The sequence below is a fragment of the Dendrobates tinctorius genome, unplaced genomic scaffold (assembly GCF_039654945.1).
Source record: "Dendrobates tinctorius isolate UK_male_01 unplaced genomic scaffold, ASM3965494v1 ptg000121l, whole genome shotgun sequence".
Taxonomy (NCBI): domain Eukaryota; kingdom Metazoa; phylum Chordata; class Amphibia; order Anura; family Dendrobatidae; genus Dendrobates; species Dendrobates tinctorius.
The window spans coordinates 1,416,695-1,438,211 of record NW_027361789.1 but is presented as its reverse complement, the minus strand read 5'-3'; the positions used below and the strand labels follow the sequence as shown (position 1 = coordinate 1,438,211).

The 21,517-nt window shown below is 48.2% G+C and overlaps 1 protein-coding gene across 2 annotated transcripts in view; it reads right to left on the bottom strand.

The window, feature by feature from the left end:
* The window catches only part of CYFIP1 (cytoplasmic FMR1 interacting protein 1), a 129,420-nt gene that overhangs the window by 86,665 nt on the left and 21,238 nt on the right, over positions 1–21,517 (bottom strand). For both annotated transcript variants that reach the window (XM_073541460.1, XM_073541458.1), the window contains exons 2-5: positions 14,673–14,796; positions 7,275–7,364; positions 7,104–7,181; positions 2,695–2,796 (exon numbers count right to left, since the gene is read on the bottom strand). In XM_073541460.1, the coding sequence (XP_073397561.1) occupies positions 2,695–2,796; positions 7,104–7,181; positions 7,275–7,364; positions 14,673–14,789 (387 nt within the window). In that variant the 5' untranslated portion in view covers positions 14,790–14,796. The remainder of the gene's footprint in view (positions 1–2,694; positions 2,797–7,103; positions 7,182–7,274; positions 7,365–14,672; positions 14,797–21,517) is intronic.

Here is a 21,517-nt window from a genome sequence, read left to right as displayed (position 1 = left end):
GGTTGGAAGGGTTTTCCGCCGTATTGAAACGGCGGAAAGTCCGACAGGGACGAAACTGACGCCTTGGAGGAGGTCTGCGAGGCTTGGAGGGGAGAAGAGAACTCGTACCTCCGGTAGCGTCCTTAATAATCTGATCCAATTGTGATCCGAAGAGACGCACTCCCTGAAAAGGCAGATTGGTCAGACTTTTTAGAGGACAAGTCCGCCTGCCAGGCCTTGAGCCAAATTGTACGTCGGATTGCCACGATGTTACTTGACGCCTGAACTGCGCAAGATGCGGCATCCAAGGAGGCAGAAAGCAGATAATCCCCCGCATGGGAAATCTGATTGGCGAGATCGGCCAAATGCTCTGGTCGTGCCTTATCCAGAATGCCCTGCCGAAGGTCATCTGCCCAAGTGGATATGGCCTTTGCTGCCCAAGAAGAAACAAATACCGCTGCTGATGCCGCTTCGAAGGCAGATTTTGCTAGAGATTCTATGATCCTATCATTAGAATCTTTTAGCGACGCCACACCTGACAGCGGAAGGACCGTATTATTAGAAAGTCTGGACACGGGAGGGTCCACCGAGGGAGAAGCGGCCCAGTTGTCCGTGAGCTCTTTAGCAAACGGGTACAGCACGCCGAGACGCTTTCCTCCTTGAAAGCGTCTGGTCGGATCTTCTCTCTCCTTTGTAAAAATCTTTCCAAACTCAGAATGGAAGGGAAACACCCTGGATGGTGTTTCCGCCCGTCTGGACGAAACCTCCTGATCTGAGGATTTCGCAGGGGCGTCAGCGATGTCAAAGGTATGGTGAATCGCGGCAATGAGGTTTTGCACCGTAACCTTCATGTTCGCATCCTGGTCCGAATCCAGCTCCAAGACCCCTTCCGATTCCGAAAGCGCTTCGCCTGACTCGGGGGAGGAGGCCCGAGAGGGAGACTGCTGGGGACTATGGGGTGAGGTAGGACTCCGCCTGGAGGTCCTGCCTGGGCCTCTTGCGACTGCCGCTGGCTGGCTCAGATGGGACGTCCTGAGACGTGCTGGGTCCCGCCGAAGCTCCCAAGGGCAACTTGTCCAGAACGGCTACTAAGGACTGAGACACCTTGATGAGGTCTGCCACTGACTGTGATTGAGAGGAGGCCCAACCCGGCATGGGGGGCTCACTCGCCCCTGGGGCTATGGATGGCTCCTGAGCGGCGTCGGGCTGGACGCAGAGCGGGTACGATCAGACTTAGCGTTGGACATAGTGAAAAGAGAGGCAGTGCCGGCTGGTTGGGGGACAGAAGGCAGAGAAGGGTGTCAGTCTGCAGGTGCAGAGCTACTCACGGTCCGGTGTCCCCAAGGGCGACGCTCTCTGATCTGGCTGCAGGATGAGGCCAGGCCAATCCGGCTGAAAAAAGGCCCAGCGACCGAAATCCGGCAGGGAATGAGGTCCGGCTGGCAGGCTGAGAAGATGGCGACCACCAGGGAAAGGGCGGGCTGCCAGAGGGAGAAGAAGGGCGGAGCTCGCCGCAGAGATCCCCTTAGCACCGCCCGCTGTCCAATAGCAGGCTGGTGTGAGGCAAGGGGGCTGGGAAGGCCTAGGACGGGCGGGAGAGAAGCCAGCTTAGAAGAAAGGGGCAAGGGGCGTGGCCGCGACGCAGCGGTAGGCCCGAGATGAAGCCGGGGCCTAAATTAATAGCGCCGGCCGCCTGTCAGCAGGGGGTCGGCACGGAAGATGCGCCCCAACACCGGGCCGCAACCCCGGGCCGCGTCCCTGCTTCCCACAGCCCGACCCCTGTATACCCCTGCCGGGATGAAGAACCGGGGGGGGTGGGGGGGGTCGGCGCAGAACAAGGCCCGAAAGAAAAGGGGCCTTCATGGATGCGGCGACCGTGGGGAGAAGCGGGCGCGCAGGCCCTACCGTGGTCCCTTGGCGACCGCCTTAGGATGAAAATGCCGGGGGACCGCTAGATCGCATACTCACCCAGGCCGGGGGCCACAATAAAGGTACCTGCGAATCCCACGCTGTCTGTCGTCTTTATGGAATCCAACCGTCAGGCTCTGGTAGGCGAGATGGTGGGAGGCGGGGGGCAAGGACCGTCCGTATAGCTGGCACGCACCTGTGCGAGGCTCCTGGTCCTGCCGCGGAGACCTATGAGGATACGGGGTGGCAGTACACGCCGTACTCATAGTCTCTTTGTGGGAGTACGGATGTGACTGTTCACTCCGTATCCCTCCGAAACCTGTAAAGGAACGACGCACGACGAGGTAGATAGGGGTCTAATAAAAGACCCGTGTCCACCTCCTACTGACACTAAGCTAAACTGAGGAACTTCCTGCCGGTCGGGTGTACACTGCGGAGGAGGAGCTAACTTTTTTTTGTGCATAGTGTCAGCCTCCTAGTGGCAGCAGCATACACCCATGGTCTCTGTGTCCCCCAATAAGGCGAACGAGAAAAAACATTTTTCTTTAAATTTTTTGAACGTGGACCCATCATAAAATGAACTCAGAAATGTGGAGCGCTTTAGTGACAAGTCGTCATTGATTATACCATGGTGACCCCAGAACAAGCACAATAATAACATTATGGAATCAGAAAACGATTCGTATGGTTTTGGCCATGTCCAGTCATATTTACATCCATAAATCAGAAGAACATAGTCCTTTAAGAGGATTCATTTTAATGCAAATCTCTTTACAACTTATTTTCTATAAAGGCAGAGACTGGTACCTGGAAATACATGAAGTTCATTAGTTTGGTGACCTCTGGTTCCAGAACTTCCACTGTTTTCTCATAGATTTCTACACGGTTTGGCTGTTCATTGCATTTAACCTTGAGGAACATAAAACAGAATCATCATCAAGTTTTGCCAGTATACATAACCATTTTTACATTTATTTTCCACAGCATTTGGCTAAGCGCGGGTGCAGGGCAGGTTATTAACGCCATTAACCTGCAGATTTACCCCATATCTGCAAGGTTTTCTGGTGACAGATCCCTTTTAAGGGGATTGCCCATTAGTCTGACAACCTCTTCTCAATCCATATTTAATAGGTATACTCCCCGCTAATGGGGGCACCATTCCAGTGGTGTCGGCACTGTCTCTCCCAGTGATTGCATAACTGGATGATGTCACGCGAACCCTGCGGTCTATCAATGTCCACTTCACACTCTCGCCTTCAGACAAATAACTTACATCCAAAGGGGGTGTTGGAGTGACCAAATCTGCTCGCTCCCTTCCTCCGGATGCATGCGATTTGTCCAAAAGAGAAGAGTCTGAAGAAGCCACAGGGTTCACATGACGCCGCTGGAACGGCGCCGACATCAGCAGTGAGTATACATGTTAAATTACAAATTGGAAACATACCGATTGAGAAGGAGTTGTCTGAGTAGTGGACAACCCCTTTTAACCAAACCAATGATTACAACTGAGAGGAGACCACCAAAGAATTGACAATGGACTAACAATTTAAATTGACTGAATGGTTGGCAATAACAAAAAAAGATTTCAATAACAAGATCTAAAAATAATTAAATTATAAGGAGATCTGCCACATGGCAATTCCATATTTCCTACTACGACCACAAATGGCTGGTTGCTTTACACCACCTTGTACTTTGCCAATAAAAGGTTGGTAAGGAAGTGACACAAAACCTGAGCTCACATCTGCTCTTCTCTATTACCTGAACTGACACTACTTTCACAAAGACATAATAGGCAGGGAACAACTCCTTATTGTGGTCTGTGAAGTGTATCCAAGGTGGGGCCATGTCTGGGCTTGTATCCAAAGCAAGAGCCGTATAAGACTTTATTTTTTGCCAAAAAAGCTATTGCAAGTACTTACAATGAAACAAAAAGATGTATGTAACATTCCTGTCTACAATAAAATATAATGACTAAATTTCTTGAAGAAAATTTTACAACAATAAAAATAAAATATAAAATAGAGGAAGGGAGGCCGGATGGTGGTCACCCACTAAATACAGATAAGAAACTCTGCTCAGTGTGGCAGAAGCGGTGGTCTTCCACAGTGGGAGATGTATATCTGTATATAGAGGGTAGGTGGACACCATCTTACATCCCATTCTCTATTTTACTATGTTTCTCCATTTGTTTTAATCGATTTTTGGGGGGGGATTGTGGCCAATTTTGTTAAAGGGGTTTTCCCATGAACAAAGTAACATAGTAACATAGTTATTAAGGTTGAAGGGAGACTTTAAGTCCATCTAGTTCAACCCATATCCTATCCTAACTTGCCCTAACATGTTGATCCAGAGGAAGGCAAAAAAAACCCATGTGGCAACAGTAAGCTTCACATTGGGGAAAAAAAATTCCTTCCCGACTCCACATACGGCAATCAGACTAGCTCCCTGGATCAACGCAATATTAAGGAGACTAGTGTATATACCCTGTAATATTATACTTTTCAAGAAAGGCATCCAGTCCCTTCTTAAATTTTAGTAGTGAATCACTCATTACAACATCATATGGCAGAGAGTTCCATAGTCTCACTGCTCTTACAGTAAAGAATCCGCGTCTGTGAGTATGCTTAAACCTTCTTTCCTCCAGACGTAGAGGATGCCCCCTTGTCCCCGTCACAGGTCTAAGAGTAAAAAGATCATTAGAAAGGTCTTTGTATTGTCCCCGCATATATTTATACATTGTAATAAGATCACCCCTAAGCCTTCGATTCTCCAAACTAAATAACCCCAAGTGTAATAACCTGTCTTGGTATTGCAGACCCCCCAGTTCCCTAATAACCTTGGTCGCTCTTCTCTGCACCCGCTCCAGTTCAGCTATGTCTTTCTTATACACCGGAGACCAGAACTGTACACAGTATTCTAAGTGTGGTCGCACTAGTGACTTATATAGAGGTAAAATTATGTTCTCCTCATGAGCATCTATGCCTCTTTTAATGCATCCCATTATTTTATTTGCCTTTGCAGCAGCTGCTTGACTCTGGCCACTAAATGTGAGTTTGTCGTCCACCCATACACCCAGGTCTTTTTCAGTGACTGTTTTGCCCAGTGTTTTACAATTAAGCACATAATTATACAACTTGTTCGTTCTACCCAAGTGCATGACCTTACATTTTTCCCAATTAAAGCTCATTTGCCATTTATCAGCCCAAGCTTCTAGTTTACATAAATCCTCCTGTAATATAAAATTGTCCTCCTCTGTATTAATTACCCTGCAGAGTTTAGTGTCATCTGCAAATATTGAAATTCTACTCTCTATGCCCCCTACAAGGTCATTAATAAATATGTTAAAAAGAAGCGGGCCCAAAACTGACCCTTGTGGTACCCCACTGCTAACCGTGACCCAGTCCGAGTGTGCTCCATTAATAACCACCCTTTGTTTCCTATCCCTGAGCCAGCTCTTAACCCACCTACACATATTTTCCCCTATCCCCATTGTTCTCATTTTATGTATCAACCTTTTGTGTGGCACCGTATCAAAAGCTTTTGAAAAGTCCATGTACACTGCATTCCCTTGGTCCAGTCCGGAACTTACCTCTTCATAAAAGCTTATCAGATTAGTCTGACAGGAACGGTCTCTTGTAAACCCATGTTGATATTGGGTCATAAGGTTATTCTTCTCCAGATACTCCAGTATAGTATCTCTTAGAAAACCCTCCGGGATTTTACCCACAGTTGAGGTTAAACTTACTGGCCTATAATTTCCAAGTTCAGTTTTTGTCCCCTTTTTGAATATTGGCACCACATTTGCTATACGCCAGTCCTGTGGTACAGACCCTGTTATTATGGAATCTTTAAAGATTAAAAATAGTGGTCTATCTATGACTGTGCTTAATTCCTGCAGTACTCTGGGGTGTATCCCATCCAGGCCCGGGGATTTGTCAATTTTAGTGATTTGTAGACGCCGCCGTACTTCCTGCTGGGTTAAGCAGGTGACATTTAATGGAGAATTTTAAAGTGCATTTTAAATCAATAGATCTTGGAATAAACATACGTTTCACAATTGGATATGTTAAAAAAAAAATAAAATATTCCTATGCTGAGATACTCTTTTGCTTCCTCCCCTGCCCAGGAGATGTGATATGATCAGAACATGTTCCTGTACGGTCAGACACAGCCATTACACAGTACACAGCAGGGACACATTCATAAGATTATCTCAGCACAGGAACATTTTCTTAAACACATCCAATTGTGGGAGTTATTATTCTAAGATCTATTGATTAAAATGTACTTTGTTCATAGGAAAAACCCTTTAACTGATTAAGGAAATAGCAGTGGAGTCTAATTATTGTATAGGAAAATATTTTGTAGGCTACATGAATATTACAAAAAGAGTCTACAGTAAAATGAAAATGCTCTACATAAACATCTGACTTTTTTTCCAACAGAAGATACTAACAAAAAAGCCTGTCATATGAAAAATGCTACGAAAAGTATTTGAACTTCATGGCATTTTTACAATGGTGAGAAAAAAAAAAAAAACGTGTCGATAAGGCTTTCTTATCAGCTGCACAACTTCACAATGTGAATGAGGCTGAACACTAAAGGCCTCGTCACACACAGCGATCTCGCTAGCGAGATCGCTGATTTTGTGACGCCACAGCGATCTTGCCAGTGAGATCACTGTGTGTGACCGGGATCAGCGACCGGCCCCCCCGCCAGGTATCGCTGATCGTGCTCCATCGTCCTGGGCCATTTTTTGATCGCTAGTCTCCCGCTGGCCAGCACGCATTGCTCCGTGTGACAGCGAGAGAACAGCGATCAGTGACACTGGACGCCGGTTTCCAAGGTAAACAGCGGGTATCCAAGAGCCGCGGCTCCTGGATACCCGATGTTTACATTAGAAACCAGCTTGCTCGCTGGTGCTGATCACTGGAGGGGCTGTCTATGTAACAGCTCACCAGCGATCAGCCTAACGATGTCCCAGCGATCCCATCATGTCGGATCGTTGGTGGGATCGCTGGGACATCGTTATGTGTAACGGGGCCTTAACACTCACTGTTGTAAATCTCAGAAATATACACTGTAAATACCTGGATACAGTATAAATGACAAGAGGTTATTAGAGAAGAGGGTACAAAAATGTGTTAAATGTAATTAGCAGACTGTAGAAAAACGCAGTATACGGGTTACGCAGTCTGGACAATGGCCATTACCTGCGGTATGGCTCTTGAGCAGCTTCTCCATGTGTAAAGCATAATGGCATAGTCCTGTCCTTCTTCCAGCATTACATTCTGTAATAGAAAAACAATAATTCATGTATTAAACAGCAGCAGAAAACCACTTGCCTTCAAGTGTATTTTATGCCACACGCGCCAACCACTCACCATGCTAGAATGGACGGTAGCCTGCTCAATGTACCGGGCAATACCGGTGACGAAGGCAGTTCTGTCCTCAAAGTTAGTGTTAAAATTTGGCTGCAAGAAAAATTAAATGCATTGGGTGAATAAATGTATATAAATACAAACAGATAATGTTATCTAATCACCGCTACAAAATGCAGAGGAAAAGGAGATTTTTGTGTACTCACCGTAAAATCTTTCTCTTAGCCTTTAATTGGGGGACACAGCACCGTGGGTGTTATGCTGCTGTCCACTAGGAGGCGACACTATGCATAATCTGAAAAAGATTAACTTTGGCTCCTCCTCTGCAGTATACACCCCTGGACGTCGTCAGCCTTCTCCAGTTTGTGCAAAAGCATTAGGAGGAATATACCAGAAACATAACCATGCCTGTAAAAAAAGGCTACTATAAACAGGCTCAAACAACAATATGAGAACCCAACCGTAACAACGGCCCGCAAGGGCTACAGGGTGGGAGCTGTGTCCCCCAATTAAAGGCTAAGAGAAAGAGATTTTACGGTGAGTACACAAAAATCTCCTTTACTCTGTCGCCTTATTGGGGGACACAGAACCGTGGGACGTCCTAAAGCAGTCCCTGGGTGGGAAGCAATGGACGAATATTGTGCTGACAGTCCGCTAGACTTGGGGTACTGCCGCCTGCAGGACCCGTCTACCCAGGCTCGCATCCGCTGAGGACTGGGTATGCACTCTGTAGTGGTTTGTAAATGTGTGCAGGCTAGTCCAAGTGGCTGCCTTACACACTTGATGTGCTGAGGCTTGATGCCGAATGGCCCAAGAGGCCCCTACCGCCCGCGTAGAGTGTGCCGTGATACCGGCCGGAAGGGGAGAATTGTTGAGGCGGTAAGCCTCTTGAATGGTGGACTTGATCCACCTAGCAAGGGTGGCTTTGGAAGCCGGTAGGCCCTTGCGAACGCCTTCTGGAAGAAGGAAAAGTGAATCAGACTTCCGGAAGGGAGCAGTCCTAGACACGTAAATACGCAATGCCCTGACAAGGTCAAGCGTATGCAGAGCCTTCTCTACCCTATGAACGGGAGCCGGGCAAAGAGACGGTAGTGATATTTCCTCATTGAGGTGGAAGCTGGACACGACCTTCGGAAGGAAGGATGGTACTGTACGGAGAACCACCTTGTCCTGATGAAAAACCAGGAAGGGTTGTCTGCAGGAAAGAGCTGAAAGTTCAGACACCCTGCGTAGCGAGGTGATTGCCACCAGGAAAAACCACTTTCTGTGATAGAAAGCGGAGTGAGACCACCCTAAGGGGTTCAAAAGGAGGTGACTGTAGTGCTGTCAAGACCAGGTTGAGGTCCCACGTCTCCAACGGACGTTTGTAGGGGGGAACCAATCGGGAAACCCCTAGGAGAAAAGTCTTCACTTGCGGCTTGTTAGCAATACGCCTCTGAAAGAGCACTGAAAGCGCTGACACCTGGCTCTTCAGCGAGCCCAGGGATAGCCCGGCGTCCAGGCCTGACTGAAGGAACCCAAGGACCTTTGGAAGAGAATAGGGAAGTGGAATCTGCCCATGAGAGTCGCACCATGTGAAGAAAACCTTCCAGGTACGATAGTAAATCCTGGCTGAAGTTGGCTTTCGAGCCCTGATCATGGTTTTAACAACGTCCGGTGAAAAACCTGCTTGGGTCAAAACCCAGGTCTCAATGGCCACGCCGTCAAATTGAGAGCCCCTGAGTTCTGGTGGAAGAACGGGCCTTGTGACAGGAGGTCGGGACGTGTGGGGAGACGCCAGGGAGCGTCTGCTGTGAGTTGCACGACGTCGGCGTACCATGTACACCTGGGCCAGTCTGAAGCGATCAGAATGGTGGGAACACCCCATTTGTTTGATCTTCCTCAGGACTCTGGAGATCAGGGGGAGGGGTGGAAAAATGTACAGAAGCTGGAACTGGGTCCAGTCCTGAACCAAGGCATTTGCTCCGAGCGATCGCGAATCGCGCATCCTGGCCATGAAATTGGCATTGAGATGGGATGGAGAGACCATTCCCCCGAGTCCATTCCTTGTCGGCTGAGATAGTCGGCTTCCCAGTTGTCCACACCCGGAATGTGGACCGCGGAGAGTACCGACCTTGCATCCTCCGCCCATTGTAGGATACGCGTACTTCGGTCATCGCCTGGATGCTGCGGGTGCCGCCTTGATGGTTCACGTATGCCACTGCCGTGGCATTGTCCGACTGTACTCTGATATGAGAGTCTGCCAGCAAGTGATGGAAGGCTTTCAAAGCCAGGAAGATGGCCCGAATTTCCAGGATGTTGATGGTCATGGTCGATTCCCTTGGTGACCACCTGCCTTGCGCTCTGTGATGTAGGTGCACCGCGCCCCAACCCATAAGGCTTGCGTCGGTGGTCAAAACCTTCCATTGACCGGAGAGAAAGGATTTTCCCCTTGCAAGCGAGGTTGGCTTGAGCCACCAGTGCAGGGACCTCCTGGTGTTTACTGATAACCGGAACTCCCTGTCGAGGGAGAACGGATTCCTGTCCCAGGACTTGAGGATGGCCAGTTGAAGGGGTCTGAGGTGAAACTGGGCAAATGGTACCGCCTCCATTGCTGCTGCCATCCTGCCAAGTACTCTCATGGCATACCGGAGAGATCTGGGGGACTTGCGGAGGAGTGTGTGAACTCCCAGACGGAGAGCCAGTGCCTTGTCCCTGGGGAGGATCACCAGACCCTTGGAGGTGTCGAATAGCATCCCCAGGAAGATCAGAGACTGACTCGGGGTAGTCGAGGACTTCCGTAAATTGACTAACCATCCCAGGCGCGTCAGAGTGTCGATCGTGATGGAGACGTTGACCTCGCAGTCCTTGAGGGTGGGGGCCTTGATGAGAAGGTCATCCAGGTATGGAACGACTACTATGCCTCTGGAGTGCAGAACATCCATGGTAGCTGCCATGACCTTTGTAAATGTTCTGGGGGCCGTGGCCAGACCGAACGGGAGGGCCACAAACTGGTACTGGTCTTGGTTGATTGCGAATCTGAGAAACCTCTGATGGGCGGGAGCAATCGGTATATGCAGGTATGCGTCCTGTATGTCTATGGAGGCAAGATAGTCTCCTTTTTCCATAGACGCAACGATTGACCGGAGGGATTCCATGCGGAAGTGACGAACGCGAACGTACTTGTTGAGTTGCTTGAGGTCTAGTATGGGTCGGACGCTGCCTCCCTTCTTGGGCACCACGAACAGGTTGGAGTAGAACCCTCGGAAGCGCTCTTCTGCTGGGACTGGCACTATGACTCCTGCTCGCAGGAGGGAAGAAACCGCTTGACGGAAGGCCTGAGCTTTGAGCGGGGATTTTGGAGGGACAGAGGGAAAAAACCTGTGCGGTGGGCTGGTAGTAAACTCGATTTTGTATCCTGAAGACACTATTTCCTTGACCCACTTGTCTTCTGTAATAGGCAGCCAGACCTGCTGAAAGAGTAGCAGTCGTCCGCCTACAAGTGGGGTGTCTTCCAGAGGGCATGAGTCAGGAGGAGGGAAAAGTCTGAGGTTTTCCTCCTTTAGGTTTTGCCTGGCTTGCCTTTGATTGCCAGTTCCTGTCCGGCCTCTGTGCCGCACGTGTGTTGTCCCTGCGGGGGGAACGATTACGGTTTTGAGCTGGGCGTGAGACGGACCAGCCTGAAGAATTCCGAAAGGATCGGAAACGAGATTGATTACGCCTTTTAAAACGTGCGTTTTGGTCTTAGTTGAGGGAGGGAAGTACTTTTGCCCCCGGTAGCATAGGATATCATTGTACCCAGCTTTTCACCGAAAAGACGGCCACTGAAGTACGGGAGATTTGTTAGGGACTTTTTTGAGGCCGCATCCGCTTTCCATTCTCTTAGCCAGAGAATACGCCGGATTGTAATGGCGTTTGATGCTATTCCCGCTATTCCTCTTGCAGAGTCCAACGCTGCAAGGACCATGTAATCTGCCACCACTGCAATTTGCACCGCCTGGTCCGCCAGCTGAGGATTTGAAGCTTGAAGGCCCTTTTGCAATAGAGCAGCCCAAGCCATGATGGCCTTGGCTGCCCAAACTGAAGCAAATGCGGGAGCCAAAGAGGCACCTGCCGCTTCAAAGATTGAACGAGCCATGCGTTCGACTTGTCTGTCTGCCGTGTCCTTGAGGGTTGAACTGTCCGGCAGCGAGAGAAGCGTTTGTGCTGCCAGCCTAGAGACTGGAGGGTCCACTTCAGGTGAATCTGTCCAATCCTTGGTGTCTTTCTGTGGAAAGGGGTATTTTGCTTCCAAATACTTGCGATTGGTGAATTTTTTCTCAGGCTGCAAAAAATGCTTAGAAAGGATTTTTTGAAATTCCGGGTGATTAGGGAAGACCTTCGATGGTTTCTGAACACTTTCAAAGGAAATCTTGTGTTCTGGTGCTTCCGGGGTTGGATCTGAAATGTCCAGCACCCGAAGGATGGAAGAGACGATATCCTCAACTATCACAGTATTGCTAGGGGGACAAGGGAGCAAAGCGTTCTCTGTTTCGTTATCTGAATTGGAGTCACATATGCCCTCTGAGTCCTGCGCATCGCTAAGGAGCTCTCTAGCGGGCGAACTAGAGCGGAGATTTCCCGTGGTCTGGGATCGTTGTGGAGATCCGCATTGTCCTTCTCTATCAGGGGACGGCCTCGGTGACCTTAGGCCACTGTGTCTTTCCCTGGAGGGGGAAGACCTATTGCTATGTGAGGACGCAGCTGAACGCGACCTGTGGGTCCGCTTACGCCTCGAACTGTCGGAAGCGCCCTGATCATGAGACCGGACGTCCCTTTGCTGGGTAACGTTCATAGCCGAGACATGACCCTGCAGAGCCTGCAGTAATGTGGAGGTCAGGTTATCTATAGACTGTGTCATAGACTGCGACATCTGAGTCGCCCATTCCGGCGCAGTAGCGGTCGCAGAAGCGTTGGTAGGGACTTCTTGGGGTTCTGATCCTGTTTTTTGGGTACAGTCCCGGCAGTGCGGGTACGTGCTGCCGCTGGGGAGAGTGGCCTTGCAGGCTGTGCAGACTGCATAAAAGCAGTCTTGCCTGGTTCTTTTCCTTGAGCCCGACATAGTACCTAGGCTGATTAGTGGAGGCCCTACAGGGGTATCTACGCAGAGGAAAGGAGGAGAGCGCAATATGGTATAGCAATTCACAGCTGAGTACCAAGGACCCAGCTGTGATCTTACCCCACCGGTGCTCCCCCTTAGGTCCAGCGCTGATAAATCCCACGTCCTGTGCCCCCCGGAGACTGCTGTGCTGGGTTTTTCCAGGTGCAGCAAGATGGCCACCGGATTCTGAGGTGGAGAGGGAAGGGGGCGGAGAGCTGGAAAAGGGCGCGCTGGGCCATGTAAAAGCGCGCCCCTCCTGCCTCGATCCGCCCCTTCTATGACACTGCAGTGTCATTTTCGTCATCCGGGGGCGGGCCGGGGGGCGGGAATGGGGCGGCGACTTCGGCTAGGGGGGGGGGGGGGGGATTTAAACCAGACCCCCCCAGAATGAAAGGAGGGCTGGCGGTGGGGCCATATATGTGACTGGGGCCCTGTGGAGGGTCCCTTGTGGCGCCAGTGCTGCAGAGACCGGGGCGCAGGGAGCCCGGTCTCTGGTAAGTGCCGTGCCTCTCTGCACCTCCCCCGGTCCCAAAAGGAGCCCACAGGTGGACTGGGGTCCCTGGTGCCTGGTACAGGCCCTACCTGCGGTGTCTCAACCTAATACCCCCAGAGGGGGATTAGGGAGGGTGCTGCTGTCACCGTCAGGGGGCTTCATCGTCGCCTCGACCTCGACCCAGAGCCGGACGGAACTGAGGAAGGAGGGGGGTCTCGACCTCGAACCAGTACCCGAGGGACTGGTGAGGGAGCGACATGGGGAATAGCCACCTCGACCTCAACCGGGTACCCCTAATAGGGGACCGAGGAGGGAGCCATGCCGGGAGTCTCGCTGGAGACCCTATTTTCTTCATCTGTAGTCCATTGGAAAAAAATCCAGGAAAAAGACGGAATGTAAAAAAAAAAAAAAAAAAACTTAGGTGTGCCTCCTGCGACACTAAGCAAAAACTGGAGAAGGCTGACGCCGTCCAGGGGTGTATACTGCAGAGGAGGAGCCAAAGTTAATCTTTTTCAGATTATGCATAGTGTCGCCTCCTAGTGGACAGCAGCATAACACCCACGGTTCTGTGTCCCCCAATAAGGCGACAGAGTAATCATGATTCTAGGAGCGATGAACAGTTGGGGCCAATAAATTATAGTGTGCAGACCCACGAGGTGTCGCCTGCAGCTTGGCATGGATCATGCACACATATTCCATAAGAGAATAGGTGCACATTACCCGCCGGGCATGCACACCTGACAGGCAGCCATTTATTCCCCGCCATCTGTGCCCGCCACAACACAAGGCAGAAGTGAATGGTACAGGATAATCGCTGAGCTGAGTCTTCTCATTTACCTGCTGCACCCTCCAGGAACTAACAAGATGCAGAAACGGTGAGCAGGAAAATCTTACCCTTTATAATTAACATTAGAGTCATTGTACCCCCCTTCCATGGTTAGACTTTTAGTTCTACTGGATTGTCAAACTTGATTTTCTTCAATATTTCGTCCATTGGAATCTAACACACCCGATCATTTGTCCCTTTGCGAGACAAGCCACTGCCAGTGCGAGCGGGGCAGAGGCTCACACTCCTCCCCCCGCCAGTGCGAGCGGGGCAGAGGCTCACTCCTCCCCCCGCCAGTGTGAGCGGGGCAGAGGCTCACTCCTCCCCCCGCCAGTGTGAGCGGGGCAGAGGCTCACTCCTCCCCCCGCCAGTGTGAGCGGGGCAGAGGCTCACTCCTCCCCCCGCCAGTGTGAGCGGGGCAGAGGCTCACTCCTCCCCCCGCCAGTGTGAGCGGGGCAGAGGCTCACTCCTCCCCCCACCAGTGTGAGCGGGGCAGAGGCTCACTCCTCCCCCCACCAGTGTGAGCGGGGCAGAGGCTCACTCTTCCCCCCACCAGTGTGAGCGGGGCAGAGGCTCACTCTTCCCCCCACCAGTGTGAGCGGGGCAGAGGCTCACTCTTCCCCCCACCAGTGTGAGCGGGGCAGAGGCTCTCTCCTCCCCCCACCAATGCGAGCGGGGCAGAGGCTCACTCCTCCCCCCACCAGTGCGAGCGGGGCAGAGGCTCACTCCTCCCCCCGCCAGTGCGAGCGGGGCAGAGGCTCACTCTTCCCCCCACCAGTGTGAGCGGGGCAGAGGCTCACTCTTCCCCCCACCAGTGTGAGCGGGGCAGAGGCTCTCTCCTCCCCCCACCAATGTGAGCGGGGCAGAGGCTCGCTCCTCCCACCGACAGTGTGAGCGGGGCAGAGGCTCACTCCTCCCATTGCCAGTTCATAGTTCTGTGAATGGAGATCTAAAAGCAAGTACCTGATACAGCAAAGAAGACGGAGGCGGCTCAATGCAGGGCTGCTGGTCTGGTAAGGGCAGCTCCTCCAACAGATCTACATTGGACAAAGCATCCTCCAGTGTCACTTGCGCCGTCATATTGAAGCTGGAGGAAACAAAAAAAAATTATATTGTATTATATTACAGAAATAAGAAGGACATGAATGTGGAATAAACATCAAGCACAAGAGAGACAACGCTCCCCATCTCCCACTATATGAATCATTCATATTAGCTGCAGAAAAAAAAAATGGAACACATTAAAGGAATATCTAGAACTATCGGCCCATCCCATCTGTAGAGTCCGACCTCACCCTTTCCTTTGAGAAAAAGGCACAGCACAACCAGAAAACCAGAGTTAGCCTAAAACACTCAGAGGGGAGGGGAAAAAAGAAGGAACAACATCTTTCTGTTCACTGCACTTATAACAGTGGAAAACAGAAATTAAATCTCGGTCTTGAAAACTTTACAAATAAGCACATTGATCTCGTTGCGCCACCCTTTATTTACTAGGGATTCTAAGGAGGTCCAACACTCCATGGTCGGTTACCACGTCACGTCTGACTTTCTTGCTCTCTTGCAGAACACATTGGCAATTTATAAAGATTGTTATTAGGATGCAGCAAAAAAGTTAGTGATCACAAAAAGCTGCTGATCTGTTACTACGTGTCCAGCTTTTCTTCACACTCTCGTCAAGAGAGCAAAAAACGGAACCAGCAACTTCCTGTAAAGTGTAATCTATCAACACAGCGTGCTGTTCCTCTCCCCAGAACACAAATGGACAATGTTTCCATAGAGCACAAGCAAGAAAGAAGGCAAACTGTAAAATGTTACATAGAAGGTAACGGAGGAAGAAAACACGCATGTACTATACAGATATACTGACAATATGTCACTATAGAGTCCAAAAAAAGTAAAAAAATGGCACTTCACCTCAGAATATGTAACTCAAACCCCTACTTAAAATAAAAAGGGGGAAAGAAGAGATCCATAAAAATATAGTTTTATTAAATATGAAGTTAAAACAAACAAAAATTACAAAAGCAGAATGCCCAAAAATAGAAGCACTGTACCAACTCCCAGACCAAAAATCCAATTATATATATATATGAATACCAAGTGATTAAATAATCTCCAAATCAGGTCAGATCAGTTACAGTAGTAAAATGTTACAAATGAACACAGTAATAAATACACAAAACACCAAAAGGTAGTAGATTATTATAAATACAAATATGACCTAATATGCAGAAAATAATCACAGTGGCGAAACGCGCGTTGGGGTGAGAGGACGTGGTTACCAGTTCCGGCATACAAGGTGAATCGGTCTCCTATACTGCGGGCACTGTCCTCCACATGTCTTGAGCATTTTTTTAGATTGGGTCTGTCATCACACTGTGACTAACTTTGCTCATTAGCATCATCTAGTCTAGTGGGACCATTTGATTTATAATCACCTTGGTGCTATAGATAACTCAGCCTTATAGGTGTCAGTCATCTTTTTTTGCTTATTTCAGCAGAGACTTTATTCAAGTATAATTAACACTGACAGCCACTGTGATTCTTTACTCCATATTAGGTCATATTTGTATTTATAATATTCTACTACCATTTGGTGTATTGTGTATTTATTACTGTGTTTATTTGTAACTTTTTACTATTGTAGCTGATCTGACCTGATTTGGAGATTATTTACGCACTTGGTATTTACAGTGCCTACAAGTAGTATTCAACCCCCTGCAGATTTAGCAGGTTTACACATTCGGAATTAACTTGGCATTGTGACATTTGGACTGTAGATCAGCCTGGAAGTGTGAAATGCACTGCAGCAAAAAAGAATGTTATTTCTTTGTTTAATTTTTTTTTAAATTGTGAAAAGTTTATTCAGAGGGTCATTTATTATTCAACCCCTCAAACCACCAGAATTCTGTTTGGTTCCCCTAAAGTATTAAGAAGTATTTCAGGCACAAAGAACAATGAGCTTCACATGTTTGGATTAATTATCTCTTTTTCCAGCCTTTTCTGACTATTTAAGACCCTCCCCAAACTTGTGAACAGTACTCATACATGGTCAACATGGGAAAGACAAAGGAGCATTCCAAGACCATCAGAGACAAGATCGTGGAGGGTCACAAGGCTGGCAAGGGGTACAAAACCCTTTCCAAGGAGTTGGGCCTACCTGTCTCCACTGTTGGGAGCATCATCCGGAAGTGGAAGGCTTATGGAACTACTGTTAGCCTTCCACGGCCTGGACAGCCTTTGAAAGTTTCCTCCCGTGCCGAGGCCAGGCTTGTCCGAAGAGTCAAGGCTAACCCAAGGACAACAAGGAAGGAGCTCCGGGAAGATCTCATGGCAGTGGGGACATTGGTTTCAGTCAATACCATAAGTAACGTACTCCACCGCAATGGTCTCCGTTCCAGACGAGCCCGTAAGGTACCTTTGCTTTCAAAGCGTCATGTCAAGGCTCGTCTACAGTTTGCTCATGATCACTTGGAGGACTCTGAGACAGACTGGTTCAAGGTTCTCTGGTCTGATGAGACCAAGATCGAGATCTTTGGTGCCAACCACACACGTGACGTTTGGAGACTGGATGGCACTGCATACGACCCCCAGAATACCATCCCTACAGTCAAGCATGGTGGTGGCAGCATCATGCTGTGGGGCTGTTTCTCAGCCAAGGGGCCTGGCCATCTGGTCCGCATCCATGGGAAGATGGATAGCACGGCCTACCTGGAGATTTTGGCCAAGAACCTCCGCTCCTCCATCAAGGATCTTAAGATGGGTCGTCATTTCATCTTCCAACAAGACAACGACCCAAAGCACACAGCCAAGAAAACCAAGGCCTGGTTCAAGAGGCAAAAAATCAAGGTGTTGGAGTGGCCTAGTCAGTCTCCTGACCTTAACCCAATTGAAAACTTGTGGAAGGAGCTCAAGATTAAAGTCCACATGAGACACCCAAAGAACCTAGAAAACTTGGAGAAGATCTGCATGGAGGAGTGGGCCAAGATAACTCCAGAGACCTGTGCCGGCCTGATCAGGTCTTATAAAAGACGATTATTAGCTGTAATTGCAAACAAGGGTTATTCCACAAAATATTAAACCTAGGGTTTGAATAATAATTGACCCACACTTGTATGTTTAAAATTTCTTAAAATTTAACTGAGCAACATAACTTTTTGGTTTGTAAGATTTATGCATCTGTTAATAAATCCTGCTCTTGTGTGAAGTTTAAAGGCTCTAACTTATTTGCATCTTATCAAACCTGCTAAATCTGCAGGGGGTTGAATACTACTTGTTGGCACTGTATATATATAATTGGATTTTTGGTCTTTATTCTAGGAGTTGGTACGGTCCTTCTATATGAGGCATTCTGCTTTTGTAATTTGTCTTAGCCTCATATTTAATAAAATCATATTTTTATGGATCTCTTCGGTCCCCCTCTTTATTTTAAGTAGGGGTTTGAGTTACAGATATAGTGACAAGCAGTACTGGCAGTAGTTTAGATACGGTACATCTCCACCCAGAAGAAAAGGGTCAGCATGTGCACGGCCTCCTTCACACCTCCATATAAAACACATACGTGAAAAAAATGGTACTGGTGTCATCAGTGTTCTTCCAGTAGGGATAAAGAAATAAATGACAAAGCTTCCCCGATACTTTTAAACACGGATGCCATCCATATGTTGTTCGTGCTTTTCACAGACCCATAGACTTGAATTGGCCATTGCCATACGTGCTGCCGGAAAAAACGGCCAGGTCTTCGTGTTTTTTGCATGGGCACACGATCCATGTAAAAACACAGACATGTATGTGCATAGCACCATAGGTGATAATGATTACATGTGGGATCCATGAAAAAAAAGGGATGCCACATGTACTGGAAACACGGACGTATAAAGGAGGCCTTAAAAGGGATTTCCGGGCACACAGATAATTTAACCATTGAACAGCTTATGCGAAATGAAGAGACTTCGTTATTTACTTGCCGTTAAGGGTATGTGCACACGTTGCGGATTGCGGTGTGGAATTTTCTGTTCGGACTCTGCATCTTTTGGCAGAATCCGCAGTCAAACACGGCACATTTTTTGCGGATTTGGCATGCGGTATTACATCTGCGGATTCCTATAATGGAATGGGTGTAAAAACGCTGCGGAATCCGCACAAAGAATTGACATGCTGCGGGGGAAAAAAAAAGCTGCGTTTCCGCGTGGATTTTTCCGTAGCATGTGCACAGCGGTTTTTTTTTTCCACATTGAATAACATTGTACTGTAAATCATTTGCCGATCTGTAGTGGATCCGCAGCGGCAAATCCGCAACGTGTGCACATACCCTAAAACTCCTCTCCATTCCTGAGCTGTGATTATGTGGCCTCCAGCTTCTTACTTCATGTTATGGTCCATTCAAAGCACAGAGTACAGAGATTTCTCATCTGTGCTTTGAACAGAACACAGCCTGATAGTAAAGCACAAAGTTCTCAGAGCAGTGTGTTCTTATGGTGAGCTTATGAGGTGCATGACCAGTGATTCTTAAATTGTGACTGTACAGGGAGAAAGGAACAGAAGCTATAGAGGCAGGGCTGACTCCAAAGAGAGGAATTGTAAGTTTTTAAACTAGCTACTGGGCAGATGGAATGGCGCTGGGCGTTCCAGGCTGCTACGTGACATTAGGATAAATTAATGCATTATATGACTCATTGCTCCTCAACAGTACACAGCTTGCATGGCACCAGTATCAGCACCTGTATCATTATATCGCAAGCCAGGTGAAGTGGAAGGAACCTTAGGAGGGGGGAAACTGTGTGGGCAGCCATTTATCCATCTTGAGACTGTACTGGGAGTCTCAGGATGGTGGTTTATAAATGAAGTGGCTGGTAATGGGGGAACTGTAGGGTAGATACAATTCTGGCAGAGAGGACAAAGTACACAGCCACCTGTGAAAAGTAGTCTACAGACAGAGGTAGAAAAATGTATTGGAGGAGTAGAGCACAAAGAAAGGATGCTCCAGGAAAAGCTACTGAGCCCTCCAATAAATGCCATGAAGCAATAGGGTCCTGCTATAAAACAAACAACGCGTGGGATATTTTTTATTACTACATACCATTGTATTAGATCTTATAGTTTACTACACTATTTATGTATATACTCTTCTGTGGTAAACACAGCACAACAGAGACTAAATAAACACTCTCCTTGCTTAAATTGGGCTAACAGAGCCTAAAGGATACACTTCAGGTGGGCATTAGGAGCATTCTATACAGTACGCTCTAAGTGAAGGGTAAAAGTCATTCAGGTCTCACCATTGCATATAAAAAATTCTAATAAATATCAGCACAGTGGTTGCAAAGGAACAAATAACTCCAACACTGACATGACGGAGCCCATGTGTAGATACTTGCGGCCAGAAGCCTCAGTTTCCCTTCTAAATCTTTTGCGGTTTATGCTTGGCGTAGACACCTGAACCCTATGTGGTCAAAGCGCAGGAAATGTAGTGGTTCGCCATTTAGTCACATACGGTGCTAACACCAGAAATTGGAAATGATAAGATTTGTCAGTGACTACTAAACAAGAATGACACTGCAGGAGGCCCAATAAACCAGCGTCATATGGATGTCATTAGTTACTGGGATACCATTATATTACCATTAGGTAATATAATGGGGTTAGATATACCAATTACCACATTTCATCTTCTTGTAGAAAAGGAATGAATTGTCTGTGTTACAGCCACAGTTGCCGACCTGACCGGAGGTCTACTGACTTGAACAAACATATATGAGGCTGTTAGCTGAGGTCAGAAAACTCATGGTTAGGCCAGGAATAGCAGACATACCATGGTCAATAAGATCTGGTTGTGTGAATACACCGAATTGGCTGCTCCCATAATGCATGGATCTAACAGGTCTTAGAGCTTTTTTGTTGATTCTTTTAAGCCAGCCATAGACATTAGAGGTCTGTCGGCCAAAAGCCATCACAGCCGATTTGCAGATCTGAGTGGTCGGCGATATTAAGTGATTTTCTGAACATGGTCCAAATGCCTGAGTATTTCAATGGCTACACACTTAGCCAGACGGTTTTAGCATGTTGTGACGTTCCTCCTACAACTCGCCTAAACTGTAATATCTGACAGGCCACGTATGCCCGAGGACAAAGCTTGCCGTCACAAGAATTTAACAAGATGAATATTCCCATCTGAAACTTTTCTTCCCTCCTGGGGCGGCACGGTGGCTCAGTGGTTAGCGCTGCAGCCTTGCAGCGCTGGAGTCCTGGGTTCGAATCCCACCAAGGACAACATCTGCAAGGAGTTTGTATGTTCTCCCCGTGTTTGCGTGGGTTTCCTCCGGGTACTCCGGTTTCCTCCCACACTCCAAAGACATACTGATAGGGAATTTAGATTGTGAGCCCTCATCAGGGACAGTGATGATAATGTGTGCAAAATGTAAAGCGCTGCGGAATATGTTAGCGCTATATAAAAATAAAGATTATTATTATTCCCTCCACAGCGCCCGTGCTTCCTTGGAATACTTGCAGGTTCAGTTGTATATGTAGGTTAATGGTGCAATTGGGCGTAGGAATCAGTTTTCGGTGGCCAGCTTCAAAGGATGAAAAATAAAGGTCCCCCATATATGAAACAAACATTGGCCGCACCCACTGATATCGACGAGTTCTGCCAACACTCGAATTTGTATGGGGGCATTGGGCAACTAATTATCGGAGGTGATGTCGATCAAGCACCTTCGATTTCAGTATGCCGACTGCTTTGTTCTCTTAGAGATTAGTCACCAATAGAAATGTCTGTCACCGACTTGCTCATGGAAGAACACACAGGC